At 38.7% G+C, this 24,469-nt stretch overlaps 1 protein-coding gene across 1 annotated transcript; it reads left to right on the top strand.

Moving 5' to 3' along the window:
• Nucleotides 1-14: 14 nt before the first annotated feature.
• Nucleotides 15-24,169, top strand: LOC306844265 (metabotropic glutamate receptor 1-like; the record flags this gene model as incomplete). Its single annotated transcript, XM_079376262.1, has 8 exons — nt 15-750; nt 5,155-5,404; nt 11,241-11,476; nt 13,670-13,916; nt 15,659-15,830; nt 17,671-17,797; nt 19,227-20,169; nt 21,997-24,169. The coding sequence occupies 8 exons, from the start codon at nt 15-17 to the stop codon at nt 22,739-22,741; spliced, it is 3,456 nt and encodes a 1,151-aa protein (XP_079232388.1). The 3' UTR covers nt 22,742-24,169.
• Nucleotides 24,170-24,469: the final 300 nt, after the last annotated feature.

Genomic DNA, 24,469 nt, shown 5'->3' with positions numbered 1-24,469 from the left:
ATGCCCCTCACACAATGTGGAACATGGCACGCTTGAAGATGCCCTGGGTCTCGTGCGGACACTTTCCACTTTTCCTGTGTCTGTTTCTACCGACGCTCTCATCTCATGCGCTTGGGAACATATACAAGCGTTCGGCGGCCCAGCGCCCGGCGGCCCGGTCTGTCGCCCGCATGGATGGCGACGTGATCATCGGTGCGCTGTTCTCCGTGCACCACCAGCCGTCCGCCGAGCGTGTGGCCGAGAGAAAATGCGGAGACGTGCGGGAGCAGTACGGCATCCAGCGAGTGGAAGCGATGTTCTATACGCTTGACCGCATTAACTCCGACCAGAACCTGCTGCCCAACATCACTCTGGGCTGCGAGATCCGGGACTCATGCTGGCACTCTTCCGTGGCGCTAGAGCAGAGCATCGAGTTCATCCGAGACTCTCTCATCTCTATTCGGGACGACAAAGACGGATCTAAGTGGTGCATCGACGGGACCCCTTCCAACCAGCCTCCTCCTAGCAAGAAGCCCATCGCTGGAGTCATAGGTCCGGGCTCCAGCTCGGTGGCCATCCAGGTGCAGAATCTCCTCCAGCTGTTTAACATCCCCCAGATCGCTTATTCGGCGACCAGCAAAGACCTGAGCGACAAAACTCTCTTCAAATACTTCCTCCGTGTCGTGCCCTCTGATACGCTGCAGGCGCGCGCCATACTCGACATTGTCAAACACTACAACTGGACTTACGTGTCCGCGGTTCACACGGAGGGTAAGTCACTGGCAGAAACCTGCCCTTCCTTTTGTTAAAAGTCTGATACCCTAAAACAACTTTTCTAAACAACGTAAATGCCTGTCATGTGAATACAGGTTTCACGGAGTATTGTAACACTCGTTGACTCAAACTTCTATATAGCCTATATTAGCACATTTGTTTGTTCAAAATGGTTGTATAGTTTAGAAATCTTCAAATGATCCCTAAACTGAGTAAATTAATAAATTAATGTGAGCAGGTGTCTTAGTAAGGAAGGGAAGGGGAGTGTTTTAGCACTTTTGTGTTTGTTGTAACACTTTAAAAAGTCTGTAACTCAAAGTAGTTTAGAAATATATAAGTTATCCCAAAATTTTGTAAAGTAATGCCAAGAACAAAGAGTTGCTGGATGAATTGAAATGGGAAAACGTGAGCATTTAAAAAAAAAATGCATTAAAGTGATAGTCCTCCCCAAAAAATAAAAATAAGTATGTCATTAATTATTCCCCCTCATGTTGTTCCAAACATGTATGACTTCATTTCTTTTGTAGAATAAAAAAATAAATAAATGAAGAATGTTTATATATGTTTATAAGAATGTTCTGATTCCCATTTGACTTTCTATTGTATCAACAACAGTACATTGGGTAGTACAAGTCAATGGGGCTGTTTTCTTGCCAACATTTTTCAAAATTATCTGCTTTTGTGTTCCACAAAAGAAACAAAGTCATACAAGCTTGGGACAACATAAGGGTGAGTAAATGATGACAGAATTGAATCTACTTTTAAACATTTCAAAATTAACCCTCCAATTTTATTTGAAACATTTTAATTCTAAACAGCAAAATAAATGTAACGCATAGAAAATGCAACTCGTAGAAAAAAAACAACATAACAGTCATTGTGGGTGTTGTGCACATATATAGCCCATACAGTGTACCGTTATGTGAAATATTTGTGAGTCTAGTAGAAGAACATTGTTACAGCCCTAACTGTTTGGTCAGCTGTGACCAGATTTCTATTATTTTTTTTTTTCAAACATGTAGATTAAAGCTAAAACTGTTATGTCATTTAACATCCTTTAACATGATTGCATATCAAACTATAAGCCAGAAATTTTATTTGTATACAGTATATGCAGGGTTTAGACAGAATATACAGACTTCTGCTGTCATTTTAGGAGGGTGCTGGTATGACCGTGGATTTCACCATTTTTATTAGACTCCATGTTGCAACACTCTCTAGTTTCCCTTTGACTAGGTTGCCAGAATTAGATTAGGTTGTGTAAGTCTGACTTTAAATATAAAAGCGTGAACGTATAACACACAGGATTTAAGTGTTAACGTTTTTAATTAAGTAAAAACAATTGGAAATTCTGCATTTGAAGATAATGAGTTCACCACTCTTTAAATGTACCTTAATGGTAATGCACTCCCATTAGAGTTGTAGACCAAAGACCTTTGATTATTTGCATATGGAAGCATGCTTTAATGACTCAGTCAGTTTTTCCATACATAATGAGGGTAATAATTTATTCTCCCCTTCTCGCCCACAACACACACACTTTTTTTTGTTTGCTCCCTCCAGCACTGTTGTGTGTATCACTTTCAATTCAGTTGGTGATTTGTTTATAAAATTTCCAGAGGTGGAAAGCTTGTCTGTTAAACCACACATTGAGATGATTTATGTCCTCATGGGCCACATAACTGTTTTTTTTTTTAATATATATATATATATATATATATATATATATATATATATATAATTCTTTTTATAAGAGTTTTATAATTCTGTTCCACTAGCTGATGGAATTGAAAGTAAATAAGGTCAAACATGCTTGGTTTATAACATCTTTAGGGTATACTTCAGTGAATAAAACACATTGTAACTGCTGCTAAGTTACAATTTTATTAGTGATGTCCTCCTTGTTTTCATATTTCACATCTACCTACTTCTAACAAGCATTTGTTCAAAATCAGAATATCCTAAAGTAAAGGGGCACCTTTAAATAAGCAATATAATTCTTATATTGTGTGCAAAATAAGTTCACTGCTCTGTTGGTTTGGTGATAAATAAGTAGTAAGATGACTTTCCCCTCTCAGGAGTGACTGTAATGGTTTATCAGGCATGAACTGGACTCATAAACACAACATCAACAACTCTCTCGGACATTGCTGCCTGTTGCTCATTGTAACAGTAGAGATCTTTGATTACCTTAATTACCCAGCCAAATATAAATTCATCTGTCTGGTTTAGAGAAATTTTAATGGCCATATTTAAACAGGCACCAGTTTGAAAACATAGAGTTCTACTGATATAAAGACAAAAATAAAAGCTCTCTTCTGCTTTTAACTGGTTAAAGCTGGTCATCCAGCGTGGTCTTCAGCTGGTTTGGCTGATCTCCCAGTGTGAGCAGCTAAAAAAGTACCAAAAATCCCTCTAAAACAGAGGTCTTCAACCCTGCTCCTGGGGACCCACTCTCCTGGAAAGTTTATTTCCAACCTGCTTCAGCACACCTGCCTGCAATTTTCAAGCAGTCTTGAGGAGCTTGATTGGTCGCTTCACATTAGGGTTGTAGCTAAACTCTTCAGGATAGTGGGTCCCCAGGAACAGGGTTGAAGACCTCTGCTCTAAAACCAGCCAAGTCAGCACACTAATTAGTTATCAGCAAAACAACAGAGCAGTGAACTTTGAGTATTAGATTAAAATGGTTTATGTAACACTCTGCTTGTGGTACTTCTCATTTGTAGGAAATTCGTATATTTTAATTATTTCAAAGTAGGTTCACATACTCTAACAAAGACATGAAATGAATGAAAAAACTGAGTGTTTGGTATAATATTTTGATTTTGAAGTTAATTTGAGTTCAGTATATTAACTCACAAGTCTGTTTTTTGTTTTGTTTTGTTTGTTTTTTCCACATGATTGTGATTCTAAGCAAGAAGGCTAAAATGATTTAATAAATAAATAAATTATAAATAAATATCAACATTTTATATATATATATATATATATATATATATATATATATATATATATATATCAACCTTTATTTTAGTTTAAATTCATCGATATTCATTAGTCATCAACTTTTATGTAGTATTTTATGTCAGCTTTATTTTAATTACCAAAAACACTTTTTAATAGTTTTAGTTTCAGTTTAGCTAGTTAACATACACAATAACAACACTGGTAATGAAACCTAAACCTGCAAATACAGTTGTTCCAAACAACCTAACGAAAGAGAGAAACTGAGTAAAAAAGAATTGTTAGAGAGCCACAGAACTGTGAATGTGCTCAAATTGTTACCCGCACACCCACACTACAGAGACTGACCTCCAGACAGTCATCAGTGACCACACACCACTCATCTTTCCTGATTAGACAGTAGCACTGTTCTTCTCCTGAGCACAGTCAACAGCAGTGACCTCTGCTGCCTGCACAATAAGATGTAAATTTCGCCTGGCAGCCCAGACGTAGGATGGAACAGAAGATGTTTTAAGTGTACCATTGTGAGCCTGCAGCTTTTGTACGGACCCGTTTCTGATTCATATAATATTTTGAAAAGGATACAGTGTGTTCAAGTGATCTATTATGGTAATTTGCAGTAATTCTCTAGAGCACCACCAAGTATTATTGGTGTCCTACTTGTCTAGTTACAGTACAATGCCTGTGGAATATAATTAAAGGATAATGTTCAGTCAGCCGGTCCTTACCGTAAAATAAACCCCGACGGGGTGATCAGGTCTTGAATCACTCTGAAGAGATTCATTACTTTGGCTGTTTTCATAATAAATAAACATGTGGTTGTGAAATATGAGAAGAAGAGGGATATGAGCTACTTAAAGGGATAGTTCACCCAAAAATGAAAATTCTGTCACCCTAATGTTGATGTTTTTGAAGAATGTTTCAACTGTTTTCGTCTATACAGTTGAAATCAATGGGGTACAAAACAGCATTTGACTTTCATTGTGTCCTGAAATTATAATGGTTTGGAATCATATGATGGCGAATAAGCAAGCTATGTAGAAAATCTGTTGCTGTTTATCGGTTATTAAACAAAAATATTTGATTACAGAATGCTGTGATCAACCTTTCAGAATCCTGTATTCCAAAAAGGCATTTATATGAGATTTAAATATTTATTTTTATTTTGTGTTTTCATTCTAACTGTATGACGCCATTTGTGTCCAAAATGGTGGTGACCATTTCTCCATTTCATGTTTTTCAGTTGCCTGTCATTTTGTGTCCTCCATAGTCAACTATCATCCATTTCTTATCCTGGGCTCTGACTGGTCTGACAGGTGTTGGATCAGTGGCGGTAATCCATCCTCCATTCTGTGTCTTTGATTAAAGCTGCTCTAGTTTCATATGAGTGTTAGCTTATCCTTTATTAATCATCCTACATTTTGTGTCTGAACACAGGTAACTATGGAGAGAGTGGCATGGAGGCCTTTAAGGAGTTGGCCGCCGAGGAGGGTCTATGTATCGCCCACTCTGATAAGATATACAGTAATGCTGTAGAAAAGCACTTTGACCGTCTGCTTAAGAAACTGCGGGAGCGTCTGCCCAAAGCCCGTGTGGTTGTCTGCTTTTGTGAGGGAATGACTGTCCGTGGCCTGCTGATGGCCATGCGGCGCCGTGGGGTTTCTGGAGAGTTCCAGCTAATTGGAAGGTAAGGCTGAAAATCGTTCTGTTTCAGGGCAGGAGAAACCACATCACTCACTATGCTTAGAAATAATTTGACCATGTTCGATCATGTCAGAGGAATAAATGGCAAGCTCTGGAAGAGACAGAGGGCAAAGAAGTCAAAATGACACCCACACTGTCTTGATCATGGTTATATCACAACTGAATCATCTTTGATGCTTTTGCATATTGTGTGCAAAATAAGCAAATGTGATTCTAATACCGTGAATAATTATTAGTGCATTTTATATGTTGCTTTAACTGCCTATGTATGTGTTTCATATTATGGCAAATGAAGAGTAGACATTGGAATGCTTGGAAATAAAAGTGTTGCTACTGAATACACAAGTTTCCAGGGAAACCAGATGAGATTAAATATGGACATTGTGAACAGAGGCGCTTTTCACACTTTTCACCACTAATGAATAATTTGTGAGTCAGTAGCTGGCTCACAAATCCCTGGAAACTGCCTCCTGCCTTTGTCTTATGTGCTGTGAGTGTTTGAGTTTATGTTTGGGTGCGTGTGCCAGAGAGGGTGGTCACTTGTTTTTAGATAGGGATGGAAAAATGCTGTGGGCTGGGTATTAAATATTCAATCTCACAGCCTCTCAGGAAATGTTTCTGATGCCAAATAACCAGTAGGCAAGCAAAAGATGATCCTTGGTCCCTCGACAGTGCATCATGCAATCACTTGTGACTTGGAAATTAAGAATGTGCCATATGTTATTTGAGTGTTTTCGTATCAAGATAATATAGAGTAGATAGAGGGGGAGCAGAATATATATATTTTCTGTAATGGACATAAAGTGGAAATAAGATATAAGAAGTATAAATATTAAATGAAAAACTTGATGAAAAATGAAAAAAAAAAAAGTGTTTAGAAATGTTGCCTTGGCAAAATAGTTGATGATAATAATAAAAATGCACATAACAAAATTACTAAAATTAAATCTGAAAATATAAAAATAAGCTAATTAAAAAAATCAATACTACAATAAGATACTGGTCCCCATTAGCCCCTATGAAATATTGTATTCTTTATTTGCTACTTTATTTGCTGCTTATTCTTGAGAATACTTCTAATTAGTGAGTCGTGGCATATGGTCAATTTGGTCAATTGGTCAAGCAGTTCGATGTTTCCCTAATATTCACCAAATTCGATTGCTGAATAATTAAGGTGAATAATGTTCAGTCAGCTAGTCATTATCGCAAAAGAAACCCATTAATGATGATACAAGACCCCTCGGATATCTCTAAGCGGATAGACAAATGGGTAACCAGTGTTTTAAGATCTCATCATACGATCAAACACACACTTTCTGCACAGTTCTGGGTTTGATTTACAAAGGCTATTATCTGATCAGTCAAACTGTCTGACAGCAAAATCAGAGCAACACTGGATAATATTCTCGGACGGAATCCTTGCAGACTTGAAGATCTGGAAATGAATTGTAGCAGCTATCTTGTTTAATCTATATCAAGGCAACATCTATAGCCCACCCATGTACAATCACAGGCAGGCCATCATATTCAGCTAACAGACTTTCTAGGTCAAAACATTGTGTCTGGAGTCTGGATTTTCATCTATTTTCGTATTTGCATGACCCTGTCTCATTCAGTTTTCAGCTGGATAATAGAAATGAACGTGTGTTTCATCAGTACATGTTTGAGAGGAAAGGAGAGAGTAGGAGAGACAGACAGCAAAACCGCTTTTGGGAACTAATGGAGATTTATTCATTAAAACACGTCTTGCATTGTCATGATAATCTGAGTCCAAGTCTTCAAGCCAAGACAGTTGATGATGTGTATCTGAGATAGAGAAAGAGAGAGTGATTAAGAAAAAGAGAGAGATAGTATGTTTGGAGAGCTCTTCTGTGAAAAAGAGGATGAGGTCCAGGTGTTCTTCTCCTCTGCTTTGTTTATTCATAGCCAGCCCAAAACCAGGCTATGTAATTTTCCACAGCAGCAGAAAAAACATTGACTTTGTAATTTCTAATCAACATCTTCAGTCTCACGGGCAGCTTCTCTTCAAAGCTTATTGCACTGGATTCCCCAGAAGTTGTTAGGCAACACTGGGCACTGTGTTTGCTTCTGCCTCTTAATGATCTTGGTTCTTTCCCGCTATATTTTTTACTCCTTATTTAGAGTCCCATACAGTATGTGCCCCAGAGATATGTTCATAGGCACATAGTATGGCTCTCAGGACAGAAAAACAACATCAGCTTCTCAGTATTTCAGCTGTATCTCAAGCACTGTCAGGAATCCAAATTAAATGTTTAAATGGCAGCACTTTCCTCCCCTAGTGGCTTCTGTGTTCCCAGTCCCAATAATCCTTTTGCACTTTCCTCCAAAAACTCTTCCTTGCCTCTCATTACACATTCAGTTAAAAGAACAGGAAAAATATATATTTTCAGAAAAGAGAATTTGAGTGTTTCTTCATCTGCAAAACTCACACCACGGTGATAGACTAATGTGGGTAGTTTATTAGTGTTCTAAGTTTTTTTTTTTTTTTTTTTTGCTATACAGTAGCAAGGTTGTTTAGGTGGTTGCTTAATAATATTTAATAATTAAATAATTTAATAATATTTATGTAATTATTATAACCTTAGCCTGTTACATAAAAACTGTACAGTCTATTACATGCATTACATTACATTACATTACAATTATCCATTAATTATTAAGTGATCAGTTATTATCCAGTCTTCAGTGTCACATGATCCTTTTTAATGATCTTAAATGTTAAAATGACAACTGTCTTACCATGGTATTGTAAAATTAACAACTGATAATTGAAAAGTAGGTAATTGTTTGTAGAAATATAAGATTGAAATACTATTTCTAAGAGGCGTAATTATATGTCAAAACACAATTGCATTTCTTGTAATTTATTATTTGTTTACAATTCTCAATAAATAATTTTAAAATACACTAATCAAACTGGAAAAGGACGTCTGTTTCATATTATAACCCTGCAACCATTGCTAATGATAAACTGACTTAAAGTGCTTGACCTCATTTTATCTGATTTCAACAATACAATTTTTTTTAAAAGCATCACGTCCTTGAACTCGGTCCTGGCTTCACTTCTGCTTCTTGTGTAACCCTTTATGGTTTATGTTTTGAACTTGCCTTATGGCTTTAGCACAATTCTTTCCCACATTTGTATTTAAGTGGGTCATTTACTCAAAGGTGCACTTGAACTCTCCAAATAGCTTTTCTTCTGAGGTTATTTTCTCCTCAAGTAATGTGTAGAATTGGATTCAGCATTCTTCAGTGCATTCGGTACTGCATGATTGCCTGTGACCTCCTTGTAGAAGTTATCATCTGCGGATATTGCGGTTTTGTAAGAGAACCGCTCTTGTAAAGCCTCGCGGAGGCTAATTCTCAGGAAACATCCTTTTCTCATTAGCCCTCCATTTTGAACGTATTAAAAGATTTATTAGTCATGAGGGTGAGCAGAGAGTGAGAGACTGACTTTAACAGGTTTTCAAAATGTCTGCATATGGGAAGTTCCCAAATTTGGCTGTAAAATCAGTTCATTAAACTTGGGATGGAACTGTAAGAAGGGAGAGAAAAGATGCAGGAAGAGAGAAATATATACTGTTTCAGTTAGATTTTGGCACAAAAACAACCCTAGAAAGCAAGGTAGCTGGTTTGAATCAGCATTAATATTATAGACTCTACAGATATAAACCTATTTATGTTGACCTGCCAGTCTTTTGCAGTGCTTCACAGGCGCTCTGAGGTCACTTTCAAGTCTTTAAGGTTCAAGCAGCTACAGCGAAACTACATTAGAGCGAGGAAAGCCTGCAGGCATCCCAGCAGCCCTGTCATTGGAACTGTATTACACCACGTCCCATAGGACTTCAAGCACATTTGTTTGTGCTCAGACTGCTGTTGTAATGTTTAAGAGGTTGATTCTACACTGTTTACTTCATGTCACTAGTCAAGTTTTCAAGTTTTGTCCCATGTGAATTCAAAGATTATTAAAAAAGAGGCTGACATTGAAAGGTTTTGGGTATGAATGGACTGATTTGGGGTGTTCAGGAGGGGAAAAGGGACATGCAGAGAGGACATGACAAAGGCTCATCATGTGTGTGAGATGGAGAATAATCGAGGTAGATGAAAGCTGGTGTGGGGCAAGCGAGAGCAGGTGTGATGGGGGCTCACAGCAGCAATACTGCTTGTGAAACACAGAGCCAGGCTGCTGCTAACTGGAGCGCCATGAATTAGTAAAGGCTTCTGGATGAGTTCTAATGGGCCTCAGCCTAAGCCTGCACTGTCTTACTCAGTCCTCTAGAGAAGATCGAGCAACAGTCAACCAGAGCACACATGCACAATATACTGGATTTGAATGAGTAATGAGAGAACCGAGGATAGGAAAAGAAAAGACAGGAGGACCAAAAAAGCAGAGCATCTAGTCACCATTGCTCAACATTGTCTGCATCCATATGCCGTTTATCATAGTGAGGTTAGTTAATTACATCTTTAGATCTTTAATGTGTCCTGCACGCAACAAGTACACAGCACACGCAATGATGTTTGATTCAAACAAATGACTCTTATGAACCAGTTCTTTTTAATGAGTCAGTTGAAAAGATTCACAAAACAGCCTTGAGTTAGCAATTTGAATCAGATTCACAACTGACTCCCTTACTGAACTGAGTCAGTTTTCAGTCAAAAGGAAATGGAAACTGTTATTGTGATGCATTTGATAACTACGTTAGCCTATTAGCTGACTTCATGTTTATATTATATATTTTATTTTCTTAAAGGAAAACGAAGGACAAAAAGAGAGGGAAGGAAAGGAGAGAAGGGAGAAGAAAAGAAAACAAGAGTAGGAATGGTAAAAAAACCAAGCATAATAGCAAGTGTGCACTGAGAGGATGCAAGAAGCGAGAAAATCGAAAGTGATGTGGGGAAGGTGAACATGTTGAGATGAATCTAAGCAGAGAATTAGGGATGGATTGAGCCGTGATGAAATCAAACAGCTCCTGTCCTCCTACAGTATGTGCCATTGCTGCTCTAGTTAGCCTGTCTTCAGCCTCAGGACACTGCGACATCTGCCTATCATAGCAGCACAGTGAATCTCTACCTGCGCTTCAGCTCATTCATTATTCATAGAGGTAATAAAACTCTCTGTAGAGCTCTGCTCTATCTAATCTCTGCCATTTTCTGCTCTACTGTGGGGTGCAAAGCTGTTTAGGGAGATGTATTTTAGGTCAAAGCCTCTAAAGGTAATTTTGTCTAATTTGCTCTATGATACCACAGGACCTCTGCTGTGCACGGAAGAAGGGAAGTTTGGCAAGCAGAGAATGATGAAGAAATGGATTCATGCCATACTTGCAGTAACTGAATAACAAAACATAATAAGCAAAAAATGCTGACTGTGAGAGATATGTGAGTGGAGAAAGAGGAGAGAAAGAAAATGGAGGTCCAAAAGTCTGCAGTCACTAGTATAATTGCTTCTATTTTAAATTCATTTATTTATATTATAAATACATGTATAAGAGCAACATAACAATTTAAGTGAAAAATGACAACATAAGACATACTGTCTTTTTAATTGAATGACTCCAGCATTCAAGTTAATAATTCAAAATTTCCATACATTTACAAAATCCTAAACTGTTAAACAGCTAAACAGAAGCGCATGCAGCCCAAAACTGAAATGCTTTGGTGCCCACTGGTGTTTTAAGTGAAATTGACTCTCATTTGTGTGCAGTAATATGAAAGCCGTGTTTATACAAAGAAACTGGATCTTTATGACACAGATTCCTTATCATCTGACATGTTATGTTCTCTCTATTGTACTGAAGCGATGGCTGGGCAGATCGTGATGAGGTGGTAGAAGGATATGAGCAGGAAGCAGATGGTGGGATCACAATGAAGTTGCAAACAGAAGAAGTTCAGTCATTTAATGACTACTTTCTGAAGCTGCGTTTGGACACCAACACAAGGAACCCATGGTTTGCTGAGTTCTGGCAGTACCGCTTCCAATGCCGCATTCCTGGTCATCCTCAGGAGAACCATAACTACCAGAAGATCTGCACAGGTAAACAAAGAACCAGAAGCTGTTCAAATGATATCAATATGAGTATGTAAGCTATCAGTAACATTTAATATTAGTTTTAAATCAAATAAAGAAGAACAAATACAAGTATATAATTTTCATGATATATTGTCAGTTTGACAGTATGCTATTTTTCATAACTGATGTTTATCTGAATAAATTAATTAGTTTATAGGAATATATTGTATGCATGATATTTTATTGAATTATTAATGGTAACGCTGTATATTTTCCTCCATTTTTTTTCATGTAATTATCCTCTGGTCGGCGCTTTTAAAGGTGATATAGGTAAACTGAGCTGTGCCCCCGCATCTTTTGTGCTTTTCTAATAATTTTTCTCTTTGCCTGTCCACATAGAAATAGTTGAATATCTTTTGCACTCCAAAACAAATATAATCGTAATGTAATTGGATCACTAAAGTCTATTAAATCTGTGTAGTAATGTAGGTTAATTTTTGATTGTTTTTAATAAGTGACAAGAGCTTATAGTTTGTTATTGTTCTCTTCTTCTAAAAGACCCTCGTGGTGGTAAGTGAGAGTTGATGAGAGACATTATGATGTTATGATACCTGCACTGAAGAAGCACTTCACTATGGCAACAGACAGCACAATAGGTTGGACTGTGTTTGCCTTCTTTGATTGGCAGAGCTATTCTCAGTTATGAAGATGATGTGCAGTTCAGAGAGGTATCGCATAGAGTGAAGAGGGGAAATGAAACAATTACAGAAAAACATCAGTTAGTTTCATCATTGTCATTATAAAACACTGTAGACCCTCTATGAAATATACTTATCCTGAAAAATATTATGAACATTTATCTGAAAGATTGGTATGGACGCTGTTCTTTTTCTTATATTTTATGGTTTTATCCTGACCATGGGCTTGGAAAGGCATCAGATTGATATCGATCATAAAATTTTGATGAGCTGTATCTCTGCAAGACTTCAATTTAGCCCAAAAGTCAAGCAAAGTCAGACAGTATGCTGCCAAAACAAGATATCAGTCCAGCTTTTCTGTGCTGCTTGTAGGGTAGGCTTGATGGCACTGAGAGCACAAGAGAAGCTTGTTGCACAAGAAGAAAGCCGTCACAAAGTGTGTGTGTGAGAAACTGTGTGAATGTGCAAAGAAAAGACACAATCACAGTGTAACAAGGTACCCACACTGTCTGCATGTGTGTGAGAGTGAAGAGTTCACCTGGTTGATTTAGTCACTGCCACTCAAATAATTTTCTGAATCAATATTTTTGTCTTTTTTCAAGGATAAATATCTACACATCCTTAAATTAAAACAAATGTACCTGAAAAGCAAAACTAATTGAATTCAAATAAAATTAAAATAAAACTCTTACCCCATTGGCAAGTCTTGTTTTATGCATAAATATCACTAAATTTTGATAATTTAGGCTTAAAACAAGAAAAAAAAAGACTAATTGGGTAGGGATTAGGGAAATAAATTTAATGTTTTTTTTTTTTTTTTAAATAGCAATTTTTCTTTTCATGTGAATTTATTTTGTTTTAAGGATGGATGTTTTAAGGAATTTTTTACTGGGAAAACAAGACAAAAATACTGATTAAGAAAATATTTTTTTTGTAGAGCAAAGCTTGTGCAGTTCCAGGAACTGCATTTAAATTATAATTATATTTAATGAATCTATGGTTTTTGCTTCTGATCACTCTTGAATGTATATGTAGCACTGGAATGGCTTTTCCATCAGCTGGCTTATGAATATGGCTTGTGTCCAGTGGCTTGCCAGTGCTAAGACATGAAATTCAATGAAAGCATGTAGTTTGCCAGCCTGCCAGCAGGACTCTCCTTCCCTTTATTCAGTCTCTTCAGTGTGTTAAATGTGATCATATTTTAATATTAGGGGCATACAATTATATGTTACATTAAGATAAGTGACATTATGCCTTTAGTCACTCTGTAATAATCAGAAATTTGCAAATATATTGGTTTGTATTTTGACAGCACAGAGCCTCTGGCTGTACTTAGTTTTTCAGGGTAATTTAATTCATCCAGCATCCAAATTTTTTATTTGCTAAATTGCCAACAAATTCAATAGATTAACACTTAAAAAACACAAATCCTGGATGGATGGAGGCAGAGTGGCACAAATACGACTATAGTCCTCACTTTAATCTTGCTCATATTGGTTTAATTTTTTTTTCCTAACAGGAAATGAGAGCTTGAAAGACAACTATGTCCAGGACAGCAAGATGGGCTTTGTGATCAATGCAATTTATTCGATGGCTCATGGTCTTCATGATATGCATAAAGAGCTGTGCCCAGACCATGTTGGCCTGTGCGAGGCAATGGATCCCATTGATGGCAGTAAGCTGCTGGACTATATACTGAAGACCTCCTTTAGTGGCGTGTCTGGGGAGGAAGTCTACTTTGATGTAAATGGAGACTCACCTGGGAGGTAAATTACAAGGATACTTTGTATGTACTAGTGTTTTATTTTAAAACCTATTAAGCTACCTATGGAGGCAAGGGTAGACAAATTAATAATGCTTTCTATTTAGAAACCCAGTTTTAACCTCACATGTGACATTTATGGAATAGTTATTCCCAGAAATGTTTAAAGAAAGAAAATTTTATTTTATTTTATATAGCACCTTTCTGCAAACTCAAGGTCGCTTTACAGTATCAGAACAGATAAACATGACAGGAGACAGAAAAACATGATAAACATGAAGAGCAAGATAAACATGAAATCCATGAATTCATTCATCCATGAAAATAAATCAAAGATAGTGGAAAATGCGGAAAAAATATAGGAGGACGTGACGTGTGTTGCCAATGACCCATACTCCGAATTTGTGCTCTGCATTCAACCCATCCAAGTGCACACACACAGCAGTGAGTAGTGAACAAACACACACACTCCGCGAACACACCCGGAGCAGTGGGCAGCCATTTATGCTGTGGCACCCGGGGAGCAAATGGGGGTTTGGTGCCTTGCTCAAGGGTCTCACCTCAGTCGTGGAGAGAGTGCTGGACATTCATTCCCCCCACCGACAATCCCTGCTGGACCTGAGACTCGAGCCCATGACCTTCGGGTTACAAGTCCAACTTGCAAACCCTACCACGTGCTGGGATAAGACCAGTTTAGTTACAGTTTAGAGTAAATTCTATTACCGCGTGTAGTTTTATGCTTGAATTATTACACTGTTAGCTTAGCACCATGCTAACATCACTAGGGTGACCATATATCCTATTTTTCCTGGTCCTGACTAGGATATCTAAATTGCCTAAAGTGTCTAAGTTTGGACTTTGATTTCCTATTGACATGTTCTCTACAGCCCTCATAAATTCAGTTATGCTGAGTACAATGCCTGCACTCTACTTTTCAGTCCTTACCTTCAGCAAATATGAAAACAAAGGCAAAATCCTGACATTTTTGGAAATTTAGAAATCCCATCCATATAACATGTCCAAAAAAAAGAGGACCTATGGCCACCCTAAACATCACACACAATTGTGTGTTGAATTGCTGTCTATGCAGAGTGTTCCAGATGAGGCATTTCAGTGAGTGGAAGGAAACTGCTAATGTATCGAGTCAGCTCACTAGGTTTTGAAACCGAGCTAGTTTAATGTCAGTATGACAGTTCGTACCCGAATGGCCAGTGTGACATTTTTGAATACCTATTGATCACGCACCCTCTCAGGTTAGATTTGGCACCCTTGCCAACACATGCAAAAAGGTGCGTATCAGATGGTAATGGACTTGGAGTGGAACAGATTGCCTGTCTCAAGGAGATGCTTCAGTCCTCTCCACTCCAGTACCCTGATGCGGTCAGCTCCTGTCACCCTGGCTATACACGAACAAAAGATGACAGCTCCACCGTTGCCAAGACCGCCATTGCCCTGTGTACATGTGTGCACTTCTGACACTTTGCCTCTGTAAGCTAGGGAGTGTCATTAGTATGGATGAGTGAACTGAGCACTCGGGAGGTTGTGGATTCATATCCCAGGTGGAGTATGCGAAGTTGAGAGACTTGGATGTGTGAACATGGTAAAAGTGTGAACTCTGCCTCTTGCTAGTCCCAAGGATTCAACAGCACTGAGCTACTTATTATGACAGACTTGCTCTTTTTCTTCCTATTTTTTTTCATTCACCCATATCATTACCCCTCTCTCTCTCGTTTTCTTCTCTCTAAGGTATGATATTATGAATCTTCAGTATGTGGAGGAGCAGGGCCGCCATGATTACATTAATGTGGGGTCGTGGCATGAAGGTCTCTTGAGCATCAGTGATTATAAACTCATGACAAACCGCACTGAAATGGTCCGATCCGTCTGCAGCGAACCGTGTTCTAAGGGACAGATAAAGGTGTGTATGTATCATAATCATGTATATATTGTATTTCCAGTTGAAAAATATTTAAAGCTGAATATATATATATACACACACACACACACACACACACACACACACAGTTAGGTCTATATACAGTGCCCTCCATACGTATCGGAACAGTAAAGACAAAATTGCTCTGTTGGCTGTGGAGTCAAGACATTTGCAAATATGATTAAAAGATGAATATGAGACAAAACTACAGAATGTCACATTTTATTATTAGCGTTTCAACACACATGTTTTACCAAATAAAAAGAACAGCACTTTTAGAGTTCATCCCACTCATTGATGTGAGCATAAGTATTGGGACAGTTGAACATAAGGCAGATATAAAAGACTAAAATCTATTATGTAGTTGCAGATCCCTTGCGCACAATCACAGCAGTGAGTCTGTGACCCATAGACATCACCAGACTCTTGGTCTCATCCTTTCAAATACTTTTCCCAGCCTTTAATGCAGCCAATCCCAATTGTTGCTTGTTTTGGGGAGTTTCTGCCTTTACTTTCCTCTTCAGCTGGTGAAATTCATGTTTAATCGGATTTAAATCTGGAGATTGACTTGGGCAATCTAAGACTTCCCATTTCTTCTTATAAATTCCTTGACTGAACTGGCAGGGTGTTTTGGATCATTGTCCTGATGCAATATGAAGCACTTCCCAATGAATCTGGTGGCATTTTCTTGAATATTGGTTGGCAAGATGGTTTTGTACCCTTCCAAATTCATTCTGCTACTGTCATCATACATTAAGTCATCAGTAAAGTTGAGAGGGCCTGTTCCAGAGGTAGTCATACATGCCCATGCCACGACACCACCTCCACCATGCTTTACAGATGAGGCTGTATGCTTGGGATCATTTGCAGTTCCCTTTTTTCTCCACATTTTTGCTTTCCCGTCACTTAGATAAAGGTTCATCTTTGTCTCATCGGTCCATAAACACAGTTCCAAAACTCTTCTGGCTCACCTTTGTGCTTTTTTGCAAACTCTAATCTTGCCTTTCTATTTTTGGTGCTGGTCAGAGGTTTGCATCTTGCTGTGTAGCATCTGTAATTCTGTGTCAAAGTCTCCTGAGGACAGTAGATTGTCAGAGCATCACCCCAGCTTTCTGGATGTTGTTGGTTGCTGGTGTCGCTGGTGGTTTTCAAACTCTTGATTTATCCATGCTCTTTGTTTTTGCTATAGCTATAATTGACTTTCTCGTTTCTTTTAGCATCCAAATTGCTTGCTTTTCTCTCAAAGTTAGCTCCCTCATCTTTATCCTGGTTTGTGTGTGTCATCATCGAATGCAAGATTCAGAATACAGAAGTAATGAATATAACTGATACGACACATTCCCTGCTTTTAATATCTGAAGAATTAATGCAACCGGACACAGCTGATCACTTAGAAAGACCTTTGAGGCAACTGTTCCAATACTTATGCTCACATCAGATAGGGGGATGAAACTCTAAAAGTGCTGAACTTCTTAGCTGGTTAAACATCTGTGTTGAAATGGCTAATAATAAAATGTGACATTCTGTAGTTCTGTCTCATATTCATCTTTTAATCATATTTGTAAATGTCTTGGCTCCACAGCCAACAGAGCAATTTTGTCTTTATTGTTCCAATACTTTTGGAGGGTACTGTATATGTGTGTTCTGTGTATAGTTATTATGCATATATAAATACACACACAAACAGTATACATTAATACATTTCTACATTGTGAGATGAATTAACTGATTTGAGCTTACGAATTTATCAAACTTGTAGAATCGTGAAGTGTTACCTTAGTGGGCATCATAGTAAAAATTTCTGTTTTTTTTCTGATTGTAGGTGATCCGTAAAGGAGAAGTGAGTTGCTGCTGGATCTGCACTACATGTAAAGATAATGAATACGTTCAAGATGAGTTCACATGCAGAGCTTGTGAACTGGGCTGGTGGCCTGATGATGAACTGGCAGGTAAGACTTTATTTACATTTCATTCATCCTCCTAATTATCCACACATCCATTAAAATACCTCTTCATTTAAAAACTTTGACCAGTATTTCATTGAGAATATCTCAATCTATATTTGCTGTATTCCACCAATGTTTATGCTTTAGATTCTGTTCAGCCCATATCTCTTTTTGGCTCCTCTCCTCTCTATGCCCTTCGCATCCTCCTTACCCAACACCCAACACTTTCTCTCCCTCTGGGCTGTGAGCCGCGCGTTATTTTGACAGCTCTTTGCAGCAACGAGTAGAGCTGGATAACGGTGAGGTTGGAATCCCATTAGTACCCAGCAGCCGTGTGTCAGGCTCAACGGTTTCACCACGGAACCTGAGCAGCAACAGGGAATTCTGATTACCGGAGAGACAGACTGATTTGAGATAGAGAAAAAGCTCTGTCATAGTGAATGAGAGAAAGGGACCATTCAACAATGTATAGAAGGCTTTGTCATAAAGAATGAGAGTGCTCAGAATCCATATAAAGAAATACACACAAAAGTAGGGCATATGAAGCTTAAGGATCAATGATCTTCTGTTAAAAAATAAATAAACATGCAATTCATACGCCACTGTTGAAAAGTTTGATGTCAGGAAGATCTTTTTAAAAGTTCAAAATGACTGTTTCCTATTTTAATATAATTTAAAACATAAGTTGTTTCTTGATGGCAAAGCTGAATTTTATTATCAAAGTTGAAAATGCATTTTTTTTTGTGGAACCTGTATTCATAAAGTTCAAAAGAACACCAATTATTAGAATTTTATTTTTAAACAATGTGAAAGTCTTTAATGGACCTTTTGATCAATTTAATGCATCCTTGCGGTATAAATGAATGCATTAAAAAAAGTGGTTGTATACATACAGTACAATGACCTGAATAGACCTTTTTAATTTGATCTTTTTTAATCCTTTTCAATCATTATGAAGAAAGAAGCATCATTACTGCTTCACTGCTTATTATTTTAAAAAATACGATCTTCATTTGCAATATTTGTGAAAAAAAAAAAAAAAATTTTACCTTGAAAAATTTAAAAGCTTCATATTATTATAGGTATTCCAAATGTAAGGAAAATATGGTTACACCATAATTCAGTTTTAACCTAATTACAATAATACTTTTCATGAAAATGAAAAATAATTTTTCAATACCATATGAAACCGATGTTTTTTTGTTTTTTTAAAGATTTGCATACTTTTAAATGCCACTGACCCTTAAAACTATGTTAAGGCATTAAAACTCATACACATAGTACATAAACCACATGATGACAACATACAATCTTTGCCAAGAAGACTGACATATCCAGAAGTCTGACAATCCTGAAATTTTTTTTTTTTTTTGGCCTGTTCTTCATTTATTTTCCATCCAATTTGACTTCCCATCTGCTTGTTTTATTTCAGAATGCAAGCCACTCCCGCTCAAATACCTGGAGTGGAGCAGCGTAGAGTCCATCATCGCAGTGGTGTTCTCCTGCTTCGGTATCCTGGTCACTCTGTTCGTCACCTTGGTCTTCATGCAGTACCGTGACACGCCGGTGGTGAAGTCCTCCAGTCGTGAGCTTTGCTACATCATCCTGGCGGGTATCTTCCTTGGCTACATCTGCCCCTTCACTCTCATCGCACGTCCCAATGTGGTCTCCTGTTACCTGCAGCGCGTTCTAGTGGGCTTGTCTTCTGCCATGTGCTACTCCGCTCTGGTAACCAAAACCAACCGCATTGCACGCATCCTGGCTGGCAGCAAGAAGAAAATCTGCACACGCAAGCCTCGCTTCATGAGTGCCTGGGCACAGGTGGTAATTGCCTTCATCCTGATTAGTCTCCAGCTGGCCGTGGTGGTTACGCTGATCGTGCTGGAACCCCCCGAGCCGGTGAAGAGCTACCCCAGCATCAGGGAGGTGTACCTCATCTGTAACACAAGCAACTTGGGCGTAGTGGCTCCGTTGGGTTACAACGGCCTGCTCATCATGAGCTGCACCTACTACGCCTTCAAGACCCGCAACGTGCCTGCCAACTTCAACGAAGCCAAGTACATCGCATTCACCATGTACACCACCTGCATTATCTGGCTGGCTTTTGTGCCCATCTACTTCGGCTCCAACTACAAGATCATCACCACTTCCTTCTCTGTCAGTCTCAGTGTTACTGTAGCACTGGGCTGCATGTTCTCACCCAAGATGTACATCATCATCGCCAAACCCGAGCGCAATGTACGCAGCGCCTTTACGACCTCAGACGTGGTTCGTATGCATGTGGGCGACGGGAAGGCAGCTCCTTGCCAGAGCAACACCATCCTCAACATGTTTCGGAGGAAGAAGAACAACAACAACGCAACCGGCAGCACCAAGTGAGTGACAGATAATAATAGGTTTGAGTCACATTTCTGAAATATCAGCTAAATGCACATGCAGGCTATGAAACGTATGGAAATAAAATAATAGTATTTCTTTCTCAGTAGCACGCCAAGTTGGACTGCAGCGATAGCTCTGAAAGTGTTCTTTCTAGCATGTGTGTGTATTTGAGTTGTCTCTCCCATGTTTTTCTACCTGCTGCAAACCAAGAGTATGTATGTAGCTAGAGCCAGACACTATCGGTCGTCCTCTATCTGTGCTGAATCCTCGTCCAAAACCTAATTTTCATCAAACTACCCATTCACTTAGTCCCTCTCTCCTCCTCAGTATTAACCCACTTTTCAGTGTGCCTCCTCCCCCATGTCAAACCTTCTCCTGACTAAAAAATTAAACCCTGTTCTCGCAGAGGCTGTAGCTCCCATATCCAGTTCCCTTCTAATGCCCCGTTCACACTGATAGCGATTTTGTCGTTGTGATGTTGCGTGATAATTGACGTTCTTACTGCTGGATGCTTCAACATTGATGGTGGGCTTTAGAAAGTCTGATCACAAATTAGATGTTTTCCAGGCAAAATTAAGATTTTAATGAGCAATCTGGCTACTAAAAAGTAACCTCATAACATTAAAATAAACATGAAGTATTATTTGTTTGTAGATTACACAAGTCATAGAGCATCGTCATTGCTCCGTTGCATAAGCATAACCTACTCTTAACTTTGACTTGTTACTGGATGGAATAAATGTAATTTTTTGTAGCAATTTTCCCTCTCATTGGTACTCGCTATGTCAAGTCACTACTTATTTGCGTCAAAGTAAATGTCTGCATAAGCGAAACTCCTGTTGGTATTCACTGGTTACTACATTGATTTGCTCCAAATTTGCATAAACATAAATGTTTGCATAAACTTGACACCCATTGGTAGTTGACACATTGAGTCCCTGCTCATTTGTATAAACTTAAACTTTTCTTAACTTGACAAATCACTTGGTATTCTTCACATGAAGTCACAGCTCATTTGCATAAACTGCACTCCTATTGGTAGCTGCTGCATCGAGTCACGGTTTATTTGCATAAAAGTGAAATACTCTTAACGGTGACGCCTCATCAAGTCAACGCTCTTTTGCATAAACTTCCCTCCCATTGGTAATCACTGGTCATTTGCATAAATGTAAATGTCTTGCATAAACTTGACTCTTGTTGTTATTTGGCACATCACTGCTCATTTGCATAAACGTAAATTTTTCTCTGTTTTGATGCATCACCAGACACGCCCACATCACATTGCCAAAATCTGCACCCCCTTGTTAAAAACAAATGACTTCCAGTCGTTTTGCCGCTACAAATCTTTGTCAGTGTGAACACCCCTTGATTCTGACGCAGCTTTCAGCTCTGAGGCCTTACTGTCCAGTTAACTTAATTACACTAAGAGTGGACAGCGAATGCCATGTTGATCTGAAACTGAGGGGAATTCCTTGAAGCCCTTATTCATACTGCATGATGTTCAGTTTGAGCAGAGCAGTGCAGAGAAGGGATGGCAGAGAATGAGCCATCGTGGCTTTCATAATGCTCTGTAAGCAGGTCATTATGAGATATGCACTTAGCATGTTTGAGGGATTTCTGTCAGAGACTTCATGAATTAACAATGTTGAGTTACACATTGTGTGCTAACCCTAATCATGAGAGTTTTATGGCTGATAATTGTATGAATTGTATGAATGATGACATGCATAATGATCATTTTTCTGTGATGTTCTTCTCTGTCTCTGTGTCGCATTCTGGCGTGTCTTCGTGGGAATAACGTTGGGTCTCTGTTTCATTCATAGTCCTAATGGAAAGTCTGTGTCATGGTCTGAATCAGGTGCCAGACCCCAGGGGAGGGGGTCGAGTGTGTTCCACAGACTGTCTGTGCATGTGAGGAGGCAAGCGGTCGGCCAGAGTCAGACGGCGGTCATACGACCCCTAACTAATGCCTCACAACCCCCCGAGTCTGAATATGATGCTGGTCTCAACACAGCCCCCAACGGCTCTCACCCCGACAACAAGGATCTCTACAACCTCAGCGAGGGCCACGATGGGGGTCCCCAACATTCTACAACCCACGAGGGAGGGGTACCACCTTCCTATTCCCCTCCTAATTTAATTGACCACAGCACTGATTGTCCTCAAGGGGGAATGGTGGACACTCTAAGATCTACGGTTCCTGATTTTGACCAATTTGTAATCGGCACGGGCAACAAGTCGAGCCCTGTTGCCTATAAATCTTCCGCTAATCAGCTGCCTCTTCCCCTTCAAGGGGAGGCGTTCCCTGAGGAAGGTTCAGAATTGGAAGCTCTCGACCTCATTCAGGGGTTTCTGTGTGAAAGTGCCACACAAGAAGAGGAGGAGGAAGAGGAAGATGTGGAAGAAGAGTTGGCACAGAGTAAGCTGACTCTGCTCACTCCACCTTCCCCCTTCAGGGACTCGCTTCAGGCAGAAGGGTCCATTCCCGGATCCCCCGGCTCTGATAACAACCCTCCCTTTTCCCAAAGTATGAACTACGCCCCAAAACAAAGCTCTTTTACGCTGTAAAAGCACACGCTCAGGACAGCGCTGTTTATTATTCGATCACTGCAGGATATCATTTGCTTGCTTACTTATCTTCATAAGTCTTCGTAAGTCTCTTTTGGAAGGCAGGAAGAACCTTAAAATGAACAAATGGGACGTCCTGTTGGGAATATTTTTCTCCGAGGCAGCGCTGGCAGCATCCGTTTTCCAAAATGCTACAGAAAGTTGGAGTGCCAAATATTATTGTGTTGCTGTGCCCGAAATCCGCTGGCAAGTGACATCGCAACAGTCCAGGAGTGATAATGCCAGCTTGCTGCTTTACTATTTCACTCTTAGCAGGATGAGACAAACTTTCTTGGATTTTATGTGCTTTTGAACTATGTAGCTGGACTTGGTTCTGATTCAAAAGTTTAGTTACTATTGCCAACACAAAAACAATCATGGAAAAAAAATGAGGGTTTAGGATGTAGATGGCACAGACACATAAGTGCAACAGGTGTATACAAGTGAATCATATCTCATAGCTGGTTGCAGTGTATCTGGTTTTGGTTTCTGATTTCCATTTTTTTTTTAAACCGTTTCAGTAACTGTGCTTAAGTCAGAGCGAAACACGGAAATCATGTGCGCACAATAAAACTCACTTGGTTGACTGGATGAGTAAACATGGAGTTTCCCAGTTAAGGTGTTTTCCAATTTCCTTGTGGCTCCCAAATGTAAGTTTCAGTGCTTTTGTTTAGTGAGTCAAGGGCAAGAATGCTGATTGTAATGTTAGGTATAGAATACTATTTTATCTTAAATGTGGAGCCAAGGTAAATAAAAGAAACTGTCTTTCTTAACTTTACTTTGTCTCATGCGTGAACTCATCCTTGAAACAGGGAGCAATGTTTTGCAAACGTTTGTATACTGTTCTGCCATCTATTGTTTTCCACACAGATGGTGTCTTTGTATTTCTGCTATATGTTTCTATGATTAGAATGTGAGATATTTGTAAGATTTAAAAACAACGTCTTATAACTAGCTCTTTGTGATAAAGGGACATACTGTATATGGTGGCACTGAAGCTGGAGTAACTTTTCAGCGACTTTTACACACTTTTAATGTTCCATTTTTAAACTGTAACTATGAGTAGTTGCTTCTAGTGGTAACTTGTAGCATTTACTGCCAATCTCGCGTAGGATTATCACATGAATTTGCGACTGTAACGCTTTAGGTTTCACAGGACTATTAGAATGCAACTCTCAAAAGAACAATATTCTTGAATAGCTTACATATTGTAATTGTTATAATGGATTGTAATTTTAGGTCTTTTAGTGTAAGTTGTTTGGAACAGACTCATTTGTTCAATGTAAAGTAATTGACAGATCACCCGTTTACATGATCAAACTTAAAAATGAGGAAAATGCTCTTTTTTTGCCAGGACAAATCATGCTGTAAAATAAATATTTTATATCTAATGCTGTCTTTTTTGTTTTTCACCACCTTTTCTGTTTAAGAGCTTGATGCTTTAATGGATTTAGAATGGTTACGCACTATTTATCTTTATTTGATGAATTGCAAATACAAGTGTGTTTTTAATCCACTATTAAGAACAGTTTAGTATCAGTTTAGTTTTATGGCATGGTCTCATTATCTTTGATATCTCCAAAATGAGTTGCTTCATAAGAGCATAATTCTCTAACCCCACATCACCATAAAAGCGAGTTACTCATATTGTAAGCACTCTAAATAGTACATCAGGTTTTTATTTAATCT

This window comes from Barbus barbus, assembly GCF_936440315.1.
Source record: "Barbus barbus genome assembly, chromosome: 24".
NCBI lineage: Eukaryota > Metazoa > Chordata > Actinopteri > Cypriniformes > Cyprinidae > Barbus > Barbus barbus.
Note: the sequence above shows the minus strand (reverse complement) of the source record. Positions and strands in the feature narration are given on the sequence as shown.